This window comes from Pogona vitticeps, chromosome 3 (genome assembly GCF_051106095.1).
Source record: "Pogona vitticeps strain Pit_001003342236 chromosome 3, PviZW2.1, whole genome shotgun sequence".
NCBI classification, from domain to species: domain Eukaryota; kingdom Metazoa; phylum Chordata; class Lepidosauria; order Squamata; family Agamidae; genus Pogona; species Pogona vitticeps.
In genome coordinates this window covers 20,730,470-20,745,187 of record NC_135785.1, presented here as the reverse complement: position 1 = coordinate 20,745,187, position 14,718 = coordinate 20,730,470, and the positions used below count along the sequence as shown (strand labels likewise).

General features: G+C 39.5%; 1 protein-coding gene across 2 annotated transcripts in view; it reads right to left on the bottom strand.

Moving 5' to 3' along the window:
* SI (sucrase-isomaltase) overlaps positions 1–14,718 on the bottom strand; it is a 213,921-nt gene that overhangs the window by 153,205 nt on the left and 45,998 nt on the right. For both annotated transcript variants that reach the window (XM_078389026.1, XM_072996157.2), the window contains exons 4-10: positions 13,576–13,696; positions 12,460–12,569; positions 10,932–11,083; positions 5,948–6,119; positions 4,792–4,891; positions 2,885–2,997; positions 1,810–1,935 (exon numbers count right to left, since the gene is read on the bottom strand). In XM_078389026.1, coding sequence (XP_078245152.1) covers positions 1,810–1,935; positions 2,885–2,997; positions 4,792–4,891; positions 5,948–6,119; positions 10,932–11,083; positions 12,460–12,569; positions 13,576–13,696 — 894 coding nt within the window. The remainder of the gene's footprint in view (positions 1–1,809; positions 1,936–2,884; positions 2,998–4,791; positions 4,892–5,947; positions 6,120–10,931; positions 11,084–12,459; positions 12,570–13,575; positions 13,697–14,718) is intronic.

Below are 14,718 nucleotides of genomic sequence, written 5' to 3'. Positions count from 1 at the left end.
GGTCCTCACCCAACCAGATAGGTGGGATATAAATAAAATAAATTAAAAAATTAAATTGTTACCTGGTTAGAAGACCAGTTTATTGGAAATGGAGTTAACCCAATCACTCACTTTACACCCTGCTCTGCCTTAGTGCCAAGAATTCACTGCATTAGGACTCAGAATTATTTGTTGTCTGATTGCATATGCCAAAGGTTATGAACATTTTGATCTTGAGATGTTTCTTGTTTCAACGTCTGTAAGTCATTGGCCAACAAAAATTTTTCTCTGGGGAAGATGATGTCCCAAGCATCTGGAGGGTCAAAAGCTCCTAATCCCTGATTTTTATAGGTATACAACATAATTTGTGTTCTAGCTGTGTGGGACCTGCTTCCCCAGGGCCAATTCCAGAAAAAACTATAAAATTCATATATAAAATCCAAAATAAGTTGAATCAAGGGATATAAGTGCTTCTCATCACATCAACACTGTTTCTTTCAAGCAGCGAGCTTTGAAATGAGGTCTCAGAACAGCGTAATGTGTGGGCTAGACCCCAGCTATATATTTTTGTTATTCACATGCATATGGGGAAAATGGATTTCAGCAGAGAGGAACAGTGCCCACTTCGCTAAAAGTGTGCATGAATGGGTCCTGAATTTTGCATAAAAGAGCGAATATATCAACTACTGGGCAATCAATTCTGAGCCTCTTTTCATCCTTAGATATAAGCTAATAATTAATGAGTTCATGGATTACCACCTAGGGCAAATCAGATGATACTTAATTAGAAACAGAATTCCTTTAGGGAGAAAAAAAACTATTTATTCTCATATGAGTTTGCCTCAATCTCCATTTGCAAAGTAAATTGTTTTCTTTCTTTTTTTTCTTTTTTGGTAATTGGTCATTGTGGGATAACAATGGGTTTTTCTTTTTTGCCATCTGATTTTTCAGGCACACCACTCTGAAGGATCTGCATGCCTTGAGCAAGAATATGCTAGCAGGAAGAAATATTAATTCAGAATAGACCTTTGGTCTAGATGGGCGAGATACAAATCCAATCAATCAATCAATCAATCAATCAATCAATCAATCAATCAATCAATCAATCAATCAATCAATCAATCAATCAATCAATCAATCAATCAATCAATCAATCAATCAATCAATCAATCAATGTTTGCCTTAACACACTGCAGGGCCACATATAGCTCATAGGCCACACACAGTATTCCCCAAAGCCAAATGCAGCCCCTGGAATCTTACCACCCCAAAGTTATCACCACACCATTTAATTTAATAAAAACACTCAAAAAGATATCTTATATGCTATTGGACCATGAGCCCAATTTCTGTATGTTTTGGGGGGCAGTGTCCCTGGATCCCCACAACATCCAAAATATTTTAAATTAAAAAATATTGGCTACTAAAAGGTGTAAGTTACAGACTTCTCTGGTCGCAAAATTTAGGTTTGACTTGCAGACTGAGATTTGACTTACAGACCAGAAAAAAATCAAAATGGAACAAAAACGGCCTGTTACGGGATTAATCGGTTTTCAATGCACTGTAGGTCAATGGAGACTTGACTTACAGACTTTTTGACTTGAGAACCGCCTTCCAATACGGATTAAGTTCTCAAGTCAAGACCCCACTGTATGTGGCCTCCAATCATCTCTAGAGAACATTCACCCTGTCTTAATGTTTGAGCTGACCCCCAGTATCAGTTAGCTATGGTCTTCCCCACAACTTATATCCATATTGCATTCTAGACCCCAAAAGAAATGAATTGCACATCCAACCAAGCATCTGCTTCCCTAGTCCTCTGATACTTACATAAGGTATTCCAGCTGCTCGATTTCTTTCTACAACTGCTTTCACATCATTGAGATCCTTGTAATCCCAACGGCAGATATGGAACCCAAGACTCCAATAGGAAGGCATCCATGGAAGTCCTATGAACTATAGGGTAAAACCATGAAAAGGAATTAGGAAATAAATATACGTTGGCCTCACTGCATTTTGAGAATGAGGCAGAAGCTCAGTGGAAGATGAGGACAGTGGAATATCATATTTTTTAATGGCACTGTAGACATTTCCCAGATGTGATGCCCTCTACAGATAACACAGTCTATAGGTGAATCTTACACCTAATTTCTTCCTGGGACTGGTGTTCCTTCCATAATTTGCATTTCCCACTTTGAAAAGCAGAAGTAAAAAAGCTTTCCATGCAGACAATGCAAAATTTATAGTAGAGGGGATTTTTTAATGAAAAAAAGAGGGATTGGCACTGTTGTACAAAATAAATAAGGATAAGAAAAATAATCATTAAAAAGAGGTGTGAAGAATACAAATAACATTTCTAATAGAAGTTGCATATAAATATACAACAACAATAGTGGAGGTGGTTGAAATGTAGGTAGGATACCTAGATTTGTTCTGAAGATATAACTTTTTTCCACATCTAGATGTTGGAAAAGTGTGTATCTTGTCAACAAGGAAAGCTCTCACCTAGTTTTGGACCATTTAAACTTTTTTGAGAATGACTTAAAACTCAAAATAAGTTAAAAAGAAGTAACTTGAGGAGGAAGCTGAGCAGTGTACAGTATACACTTCACAGAATGTAGGAAGACTCCACAAGTAAATGATTTACTATACACCCACTTTCTTGGTTCATTCGCTTCTATTCATCTTCAAGGCAAGAGTCCAAGGCATGTATTGGACACAAGAGCCTTCTTCACTAAGAGACTAGACCCAAAGAAAGGGCATGTGCATCAGAATAATGATTAACATGTGGTTTGACTCAAAATAACTTTGTTACTACAAGAGATTTCCACAGGAGGTTTGTTCTTCTAATGACTTATGAGTTAACCTGCTGAGTAAAAATGTTGCATAAGATACCAAAACATACCGATAAATATTCTTGGACAACTTGCTCTGGTGTGTTTCCCAAGAAAATATAGAAATCTAAAATTCCACCAATTGTTCTGTATGTAACAGCTGGAGCTGGCTGGAGAGCAAATTCTGCCAGGAGAAACACAGTGAGGTTAATGGCTATTCTAGCTAGGTACTCTGTGATTTCCTCCATCTTTCAGTACAGGCTACACAAAAGGACATTTTTTTGTCGGAGGATGCTAGCTAGGATCAACTCAAATTCTGTCATTAGTCTCTTATCCTGAACTGTTGTAAAAATATAATGTCACAACATGTCACCTGTGCCCAGATGATCTGCAAGTTCACAGATGTTAACAGGATTCATGAATATTAGCCTTGTGCATTTTATATTTTCATGTTTTATTTTTATTTATTTATTATTCAATTTTTATACTGCCCATCTGGCTACAAGGCCACTCTGGATGGTTCATAACATGATAAAAAGAAGAGATGGCAATTTAAATACATTCACAACATAACATATGGTGTGATCCTATATTGATTCTAAAAGAAAATTATTTTTATGGAGACGACAGTGTCCAAATACTGACCCTTCAGCTTCTGTTAGATGGCATCCAGCTTCTCTTACTCTTGTCTTATGCTGGCCATGATGGATAGTAGCTGAAGTTCAATATCTGGAGAGCTGTTCTTTCCCTGCTCCAATCTAGACACTAGTTTTTCAATACTTGGGTAGAAGTTTGCATTATCTTATTAGGAGAACTTATTCAGGGCCAAAAGATGATTTATTTTAACTAGAATGTCATCCAACACATTATGAACTGCGCACCTCTCTGCAGATTTGAGAGCAGATTATCTTTTTTCAGACAGATTAGTGTTTGTTATTGCTCTGTGAGTGATGTGGATCTTAGCACATCAAATGAGTCCAGCAATTAACACTGAGCCACCACTACAGAATGCCAAGCCAAACTTTGAAGGTGGAGGGACAATTTTTCCCAATGAACACAGATGCAGGACTTTCTCAAAAGACTGTGTTCCATGTGCGTCTCCCTAAAGGTTGATTGGCAAAATCAGCATGCAGTGAAAGCTGTTATGTCAATCTAATTTGTAAAAACAAGGAAACGTTCCAAGAACAGCATCTATCCAATTATACAGCTTTGGGTTAATTGGCCCTTTCTATTCTATCAGAATATTTTAGAAAAATAGAGAATATTTTAGAATTCTGTCCAAAACTCAAGCTATTATTTCCATTATATATATGTCACCAAAAATATACTCTAGACCAGTGGTCCCCAACCTTAGGCCTCCAGATGTTCTTGGACCTCAACTCCCAGAAACCCTGGCCAGCAGAGGTGGTGGTGAAGTTTTTCTGGGAGCTGTAAGTCCAAGAACATCTGGAGGCCCAAGGTTGAGGATCACTGCTCTAGACAGACTTCCAGTCCTCTGAAGCAATGGTTCCCAAACTGGTTCCCACTGTTCTAAATAATTTCTCAAGGCAATGTGGGGGCTACTGGGGAGTGTGAATCATCTGATCCCAGGTCTGCTCACAGAAGCAATTCTGTCAACAGAACTATCCTATAGATTTTGATCAGTATGTAAACAATAGGAGAATTGTAAATATGCTGTCCTAGTGTAAACCATACGTATGTCTTTTGAGAAATCCATAAGAATTGGCCTGCAACCCTATGCCTGCTTACCCTAAGAGTAAACTTAATGGGACTTACTTCTGAGTAGACACGTAAAGGAGTACACTGTTACACAACTACATTTGAAGCAACGTTCATTTTAGCTGCTCAGAAGAATACAGACGTGTTAAATGAAAAGCATTTTGATCTTCCGTTACGCAGATTTATCATGCAATGAAACATGTAAAAGGCTAGAGTAATGCCATCTGATCAGCATGACAGCCACAAGTAGCATCCTTACCCATGGCATTGCTGTTCATCAAGAATACACCAAAAGAATGTCCGGTGTTGTCTTCCAGGCACAAGAAGAAAGTGTGAGCACCATATAAATTGCTCATGTCCTTTGAAGAATAAAGGCAATTAAAGTGAGATGAATACAAGAAGCAAATCTGCAAAAGCAGCATTTGTGGTTTGAAATGTTTCTAATATTTACCCAAACTTCACAAAATTAACATAAACTATACTGCAGTTCCAGTTATACTGTTGTTGTTTAAGAGATAAACAACTAGAAAAGAACATCAATTTAGAGAGTGGTTTGTATCCTTTTGCTCCAGATTCCCAAGTGGAAGGTGCCTGTAACTGTGATTTTATTAAGTTAAATGAGATATATTCTTATGTAAATCGGTATAAAACAGCTGCAAACTTATGTTTCCAAATGAATTAGGAAACATATATTATATACTGTGGATGATCTCTACTTTGAAAACAATATTTAAAGCACATTAAGTGAGCTTAATTTTCCCCATCAAATATATCAGTTCAAACACTTTTGGGCATTGGGAGAGATGAAGAATGAGTTGACCTATAGTCTTGGAAGATGGCACACTCAGTGAAGTTTTAATTAACATGGTTAATAATATTAATATTAAGCTGAGCCTTTTCAGATTACAATATTTAAGAAGGTCCCCCCCCCATTTTGATTCTAACTGTTTTTAAACCCAATATTCCAAGCTTTGGTTATGGCTAATTCTTCTACCACACAGCACAGATATTGATTGTTTAGACACAGTGGTCCCCACCCTTTTTCAAACTGTGGACCGTTTAGGGGCGTGGTCCATGTGAGGGGGTGAGGCACTCCCCCACATTCATGGGTGGGCGTGGCACACTCATGGATGGGCTGGGCAGTGGGAGTTCACGCACATGCTCAGATGAACAGGGTGCGCTCACAGGTAGGCAGGGCATGTTCCCATGCATGTGTAGGTGGGCAGGGCACCCATGCATGCAGATGGGCAAGCCATGCACGTGTGTGGGCATGAGTGGGGGGAGTGCATGCGTGGGGTAGGAAATCTGTCTCCGTGACCCAGCTTGCCAAGGCCACGGCCCAATACCAGGCTGCAATCCAGGGGTTGGGAACCCCTATTCTAGAGTATCATAAGAAAGGTTTTTTCCCCACTTACTCCATTAGGAAAGGCATCCCGAGTAAAAATGGGCCAAGTTTTCCAATTAAAATCATGTCGGTATTGTTTATGGACATGTTCTCCAACGCCGTATACATTCCAGCTGGGTACTCGGATGGAGAGCTGCAAGAACTGGTCAGCATACACAAGTGGTCCAATAGAGGTGTCAAAACTGTTTGGAAAAATCACAAGGTAATATGATATCTGTGCATAAAAATCTTCTCATCTGTAGACATATATACTTGAAATTATTGCTTCCTTCCATCCCTTCATCTCAAGCAATGGAAAAACAACAGTATGATTACACTGGCAGTATGTGTGCCTTCAACTTTCATCAGATGGTCAGGGATGGGAAGCATTACTTTTCTAAACTACTACTCCCAGAATATTCATGAGAATTGTAGTCCAAAACAACTTTCCTCATCTCTGTCAGTGATGCCTTCAACAGTTTAAAGCTTCTAAAGGACAGGCAGTCAACAACATAAGGGAAAGTATTTACTCTCAGCTATAGTTTCATCCTGAAAAAACACAGTTTACTTCCCCGACTGATTATCTACTTTCCTCCTTTCTGTTACTATTTCAGAATGTGTCTTTCTGCCTGGTTTAGACTACCACATTTGTTTCTAGTGCTTTGTTACTCATGTATGCTTGAGCTGGTATCTAACAGTTTGTGAATCAGTAAGCACTGGCCAACATTCAGCATGTATTCCTCCTAGATGGGTCTGCAAGGCAAGCAAGGCCTTCCAAAACAATTCCTATAGTGAAATTATATTCACTTGGTGCCATTTCTGCGTCATTTTAGATATCTACTGAGTATATATCATGTCTGTAGTAGTCAGAGACAGGAAATATTTGAGCTTTTTGACGGCACATCCCAGAATCTCATAGAAAGTATGACCATTGGTCCAAAAAAGCCTCAAAACACTTCCCATCTCTGAGAATAGATTAGTTTAGAGACAGGCAACCTTTGGAAAGTTTAGTACTGGAAAACATACAATGGGAACCTCAGAGAAGAGAAGCCAGATTAGGCTGAATATCAGGAAAAACTTCTAAACTGTTTGAGCAGTACAACAATGGAACCAATTACCTTGGGAAGGGGTAAGCGCTCCAATGCTGGAGGCATTGAAGAAAAAAATCGACAGCCATTTGTCAGATCTATTCTAATTTGGATTCCTGTGCTAAGCAAGGAGTTGGACTCAGTGGCCTTATAGGCCTCTTTCAACTCAATTATTCTAAGATTTTAATGTGGGACAAGCACTTTGTGCTAAAATTTGCAAGTCCTAAGTATGTACTGCTGGAAGGCCATGAAACTACCTGCCCTGAGCATGGATACTGTCTCTAGCTGTTCTTCTACACACAGAAGGAAACACAAAATAAGTAGGCTGAACACAAAACCAACATAGCCATCCCACACTCAGATCCAGGCATTCATCGGCATGCCTTCATCTTTTCTTCACATATAACAATCTCATATGACTCGAGCTTCACCAATAGGGCTATTAATGCCTTTTGCCTGGATGTGAAAGATAAACTGGACTTCTCTGCTTTAAAGGACAAACCAATAGGGACACCCAAAGTGCCACCTATTCATAATAAAGGTGGCTAGATGCAGGGAGAAATTTAAGGACTCCGGATTGAAACCAGTACTGAGCTCTGAAAATATAACAGCATGAACGTAATCTGACAAACTCACTAATGTTAGTGTGTATTAATACAATGACAGTCAGATACCACCTGCAATTGACTAATCAATCTCTTAAGTAAAGTGTTGATTCAAAGACATTTAAAGTACTGACTTAAAGGTATCTAACTTGCATGTATATTTATTTTGTCTCTAATTTTAGCTGGTTTTTACTGTCATTTTTATGACAGTCTGACTGAATGTAATTGTTTTATCTTGCCATGGTCTTTGACTGGTGCAATAATAATAATAATAATAACAACAACAACAACAACAACAACAATAAAAGTAGTAGTAGTAGTAGTAGTAGTAGTAGTAGTAGTAGTAGTAGTAGTAGTAGTAGTAGTTCATGCACATCAATGCATCGCCTTTGAAATCAGCCTCAATAGTGTAAATAAAAAATGGAAAAGCACAGGTTGAATGCAACTAGAGGATAAGCTATGGGAACAGGGATAAACTGGGATGGGATATAAATAATAACTTTCTTAAAAATACTACTACTGCATATCCCATTTTAGATGGCAGCTGAAATTATAGCTGTTATATTGTGTGCCCCTCATAGAAAATATGGCATCTGGCATGACAGACTATTTTAATAGCATCCTTTAGCATCGGTAGAACTGGAGGCAAATAATATTCTGTACAACAGCTGACAGTGATTTGAATGATGCATCATAATTCATGATATATACACCTATTTTCCAATTTTATTCCATTGTCACCTCTGGCTAGACAGGTTCAGCACATTCAAAATAAAACATATCTAACTGATGTTACGGCCACATACAACATCAACTAATGTAAAACCTGTCTAAAAATGTAACACCATTCCTATCTAACCAGCCACATTTTCCAAAGTTGAAAAAGGTGAGCATATAAATTAAACTCAAGTGGTGATCTATGCCGCAAAATACTATCAGGTCTCTTAAAATCTGGTGATAACTGACAAAAGCTGGACAAATGTTGTCCAGGTATATAGTCGACTTAGGTGCCTTTGGCTTTTTGTTATTGTAATTCCTCTATCAAGGCCCATGTTACTCAGATTTAACACCTCTTGCAAATAGTGATGATTGTCCCCATAGATTCTTAATTAGACTGCATGATCCATTTTCGGTTTTTGTCATCATTACAAAGCAGCAGTCTGCACTTGCCTTAAAATTGTAATTTTTTGTATCATCACTGAATCCTGCAGCTTCACAGGCTATGGCTGATTTCACTGCAGTTGGCTACACTGAAGCCAATTCTAAAACTAGAACAGGGGAGTAATTAATCATCTTTTGTCTGTCATCATAATGGGGGCCGAGAAAGTGAACAGTGATGTTTCTGACTTTTCTCTCCCTTTATTTTGCCTCTTTAATGTCTATATTTCTGTCACCATCATCATTGATCCAGACACTGAAGCCTTCCAGATTATAGTTTTATTGGACAGTGGATGTACAGTAGTTATCCAAGTGTTACAAAGATTCCAAACATCTGTACTCCAGGGAGAACATCAGCTCATTGTGGAGGCAGCACTCCAGTGGCAATCTTTGTGATGAGGAAAGTGTGATTTCCCACTCGAATGATGCAAATATGTAGTGCTGACTGGCCAGTGCAATTCCTTGCGATGAGCTATAGTATATTTCTCCCAATTTGCCTTGAGACCATGCATTTGGAGAAATGTGGGATAACAATAGCAACAATAATAACAATGACCAACTTCCCTTCCCCAGCCAAAGAGAAACCTGGAGTTTCAAAAAGGCATAAAGGGATAAGGGGGGCGGGAGCAGATTGTTTGTGACTGTCCTCTGCTTTAATAATAATAATAATATAATTTATTGTCATTGTAAGTATATACACAGTATACCATACAACGAAATTCACAAATTTAAGAGATGGGCCATAATTTACAAACTGCTAGCTGAAGAAGAGCTTGAAACCAACATGCATGCTGCAGCTATTTCCATCTAAGAAGCTTAACATCACATAGAAAATTGAAGTTGCAGAACCACAAGGGCTATTTGCTGAAATATCTGGCGGGTTATTACTGCACCAGAGCACAGAGTTCTAACTCCTGTCCTCTGAAGATGCCAGCCACACAGACTGGTGAAACATTAGGAAGAAAAATCTCAAGAACACAGCCAGACAGCCCAAAAAACCTACAGCAACCATTGGATCCCGGCTGTGAAATCCTTTGAGAACACAGTCAAGAGAATATTGGACAACCATCCATCAGATCTGCTTTGATTTGGATTCCTGCATTGAACAAGGGGTTGGACTTGATGGTCTCAAAGACCCCTTCCAACTCCATTATTATGAGCGAGGTTTCCAATAAAGTAACATCAGCAGCAAAGTACCACTAATAAACAAGGTGCTGTTCACAGGCCTAGTGGCACACCCAATTGCATGACTTGAATCTCATTATACTTTGTTGAAATTTGCTCCCACAGCTTAGGTGATTTCACTAAATCGCCTGCAAAATTCCAATAGGATTCAAGCTACTGACTCTGAAGAAGGGATTTCTTGAAATGATTTGAGGCTAATAAGATGCCTCCTTTGACACTTCTTTTTCCCTCTTCCTCCATTCCTTCTCATCCCTGCTCTAACTCTCTCAACCACAGAGAGAAAGTAATATGATATATTACTAGACATAACTCTCCCCAAACAATACTACTTCATATACATGTTTTACTTTTTAAAAAAATGGGAAGGAGAAGTGAGGGAGGCAAAATATAGCACCACTTTGAAGACTAACAGATTTGTATCAGTGAAAGCTTTCATGGATCAAAATCAACTTCTTCAGACACAAGGACTGACAATACATGCCTCTATACATATCACTAAGGTGGTGAGAGTCATGTTTCAATGAGGATAGAGATAATAGACAAGGTGGCAATGGTTTGTTAACACAGGAAAGAAACATATATTTGAATTCCTTATGCCTGAAGAAGTAGGTTCTGCTTTCTCCTCTCTTCCCCCTGACTTTATTTTTGACATCATGCTTCTATGGTAATTCTTCATACACAGTTTTAGACAACCGATTAAACAGATTAAATCCTCAGGCTCAGACTATTCCCAGAATCTTCTGCAAACAAATGTAAGCCCCATAGCTACAGTGCTGCAAACATGTACCTGCCAGAGAACTTTTAGTATTAGGCCGTTCAAAAATGTAATAGATCAATAAATAATTTCATTTGTTTAGTAAATTTGGGAACCACTTACTCAATGTATTATTTATTGATTGGATCAGGGAAGCGTTTGAATCACTGAAAAATATTATGTGTGTTCTTTTTAAAAACGAACCGCTAAAAAAAAGCAACTTACAGGACTTTGTTATTGCTATTCCGGATCACCTGGATGCCAAAAGGATTATTAATTACTTCAACCCTGTAGTTTGGATTGGTTGCTTTTTGTCCCTCAAAGGGTTTCACATGTTCATGTGGGACTTCAAATCTTTTTTTAGCAGGATCTGTAATCTGCAAAAGTGGAACAATTAGAGCAAAGTTAACAGAGATGCCAGCATTAACTTCTCCTCATTTAATGCCAACTTCCCTTCACAGCTATGCATTCTGTATCAGTGGCAAACATGTTACAGGTTTAATGAATATAATTAATTGTATTAGGCTGCTGTATGGTTAAACACTTTATTCATTAGCCAACCTTCTGCAGCTGTAGTTAATGAATCTGTACAAATTTTCTAATTGACTGAACATTCTCCAGACTCACTCATTGAAGGTCATCTTTTTATTAATATTGTCTTATTATTATAAACCAAAAAGGAAATAATTGTTCAGAGTTTGTTTTTCTTGGACAATATGCCTTTACCAAAAGATCTTCACAAGGTTTGTGTTAATTTACCTCTGTTCCAACCCTCATAATTTTCCACCCAGTATAGCAAGCAGCCAAGTTGGCTAAGAGAATCTGGTACCTTTTTGGCCCACCTTACCTTACTGCCATATTTGAATGGTGAGTGGGCTCTCTCTCTCTCTCTCTCTCTCTCTCTCTCTCTCTCTCTCTCTCTCTCTCTCTGGCCTATCCCACACTGGCATTATTGAACTTATTGGGGCTGGGTAGATCTTAAATAGGTCACTCTGACTAGTATAGCCAAAAGCAAAGTGTGCTGGTTATATGCCACCAAACAGCACTTAAAACATTTTCCGTACAATTTACAATGTAATTAAGCAGGCTATACATTGCCCCCCTCCCATGAGATAGGTACTCAATTTGCCAACCTCAGAAGGACAGAAGGCTGAGTGAACCTCAAACTGGCTACCTGGGATTGAGCCTGGGTCATGAGTTTTGGTTGCAGTATTGCAGTTCAACTACTGTACCACAAGCGTAGTATGGAAGGTAAAAATATTGGTAAGTTCCCATTAGGGCACCAAAGGGGTGCTAGCCCATCTGATCTCCTGGTGCTGCAGATCCCGAGATTATGGTGCCAGTAGGTGGATGTACTGGGAGCCTCCATGGTCCACTTAGGGTCAAAAGGCTGGGCAGCCAGCTAGCCAAGGAGGTCAACTGGTCATTGGCCATCCAAGGCCGGGCTGTCTTGCAGACTGCATAATGTCAGAGTTTGGGACTCACCTGCATGAGTTTGGAGTGGAGGTCAGGTGGGACCTTCAGCTCCAAACCAGGATCTCACACAACAGCACACCCCTACTCTGTCTGACATGGGAATGGTTCAAGTTAAATGTTAATAAAGTGCGACCCTAGTTTTGCCCATGTGGGATGGGTGATCAAAGAACTGATGGAGTAAGCATCCCCACCACCACTAGTCAGGCTGTAACCCAACTGTAGAAATGTACTCATCAGATGAAGATGACTGCTTTTAAGGAAGGGGGAAAAAACTAACCTTAAACCGGAAACGGTTTGTTGTCTGATATTCCGCAGTGAGGAGAACTTCTGAAATATCACCTCCAAACAAGGATGGGGCAGCATTTCTTTTTAGTTTAACTTCAAATCCTTGAAAAGAAACAAGAGGGTTGCTTCTATCACTGTTTATAAAATCCATAGCATAAGGTTCCATATGTAATAGCCCTGGATATTTTATTTTAGAAGAAATGTGTTGGATTACTCAACATTTATTACCAGCCTGTTTGCCGTTATTAGTATTCTTTGCACTGTGTCTTATTGGACACAACCTGTTCTTTGGCATAATAAATCACACTAGAGTAAAACCATTGAGTCAGTCGAGATTTGGTGAGTCAACGGTGAGTCCTTTGTAGGTTCCACTGGTTCAAATGGGCCTACTCTAACGGCAACTTATAAGCAGCACACTTTGCTTTGCTTTGAAACTTAGCCTAGTAATTCACAATTAGAGTAGGCCCATTTGAATCAGTGGAACTTATGGAGGATGTGGGTCACCCATTGATTCAATGTGCCTACTCTAGTATGGTCCACTATACTAAGTAACAGGATTTTGACATTCTGTTCATTAATACTAATAAAAAAATGCTATCATCAAGCTGATTCTGACTTGTGGCAACACGTTACAGCATTATTTGGGTATACAGTACTTAAAAGTGATTTCCCAGTCCCTTTTTGGGAAGTGCTCTACAGCTTGCCCACTGATATGGTGGTTTGCTCTTCTCCTGCACAGCACAGTGTTAATATGAACTCCCCACCTCTGGCTTTGTAGTCAGGTGCCCAGTTCACTGAGCTATTCAGACAGCTGTACGAGAAATCACGAAAATACAGGTCAATACTATCTGGTTCCCTCTACTGGCCAATTCTGACATAGGAAAGTGAAAATAATTTCAGATTTAAAAACCAACTTTATATCTGCCACTTGCATTACTTGTTACCAGCGAGTAGCTCAATACAGGCAGTAATCTGAGTTGTAATTAGTGAATTCTGAGCTCTGAATATCTAACAGCTGATCCTCCTAGTTGTCCTACCCTTCATACTTTTTGAAGTGTGCAGTTAATATTCTGCGCTTTGGAAAGCAGTTTATCATCATTCTCTTTACCTGTGTTTGTGTCTTTTGTGCTCCCTGCAGTTCTGTATCCGTGGTTGCTAGAAAAGTAGCACCAAGGTATGGATGACTCATTCTGAGGGCTCCAGCAACAGCCGCGGAGTGCACATGCAGCCTGTACAGAATGAACAAGGAGTGTGGCATTACGTGGGTACGGGAAATGATCTTCAGATTCATTTCAGGGCAATAGAATTTGTTGCACAAAGTCCTTGGAGCTCATTCAGCATTGGTGGGCAGTGAGACAAGTAAACCCCATTATTTATTTTATTTATTTATTTATTTAATTTATATGTCGCCCACGCTACCCAAAGGTCTCTGGGTGGCTTACAACATTTAAAATACAATAAAAATTCATAACAATTAAAATGCAATTAAAATATATATAAAAATTGCCATCGGACCCTCAGCTAATATCATTTCAATTAAAAGCCTTCTGGAACAGGAAGGTTTTGACCTGGCGCCGAAATGTCATCAGCGTCGGCGCCAGACGAATCCCAGTCGGGAGGGCATTCCATAGTCTGGAGGCAGCTGCCGAAAAGGCTCTTTGTCTACAAGCCGTCCCTCTTACCTCCTTGAGGGACGGCTCTTTCCAAAGGGCCCCCTGGCTAGATCTTCACTGCCGGGTAGGTTCATATTATCCCAGTCAGAGATGGGAGATCACTGGAGTTCTTCTCCTTTCAACAGGACTGAGTTTTGGCATGGGGTTAGAACAAGTGTGGATTGGCTACTGATTTTCCCTATGTGTGTCCTCCTTGCCATCAAGTCAGAATTGACTTATAGGAACCAGATTTACCACAACATTCAGAGATATACAGGATAAAGGAATAAGGGACGTGATGGTGCTGCGGGTTAGAAGACCAGCAGCTCCCCGCCAACCTAGCAGTTCAAAAGCATGTAAATGCGAGTAGATAAATAGGTACCACCTTGGTGGGAAGGTAAAATGGCATTCCCTAGTCACGCTGGCCACGTGACAACGGAAACTGTCTTCGGACAAGCGCTGGCTCTATGGCTTGGAGATGGCGATGAGCACCGCCCCCTAGAGTCGGACATGACTGGACTAAAATTGTCAAGGGTACTCATTTTACCTTTTACCTGGACCCAGCTTCCTTCTACTACAGAACAGTTTCCAATATTCCA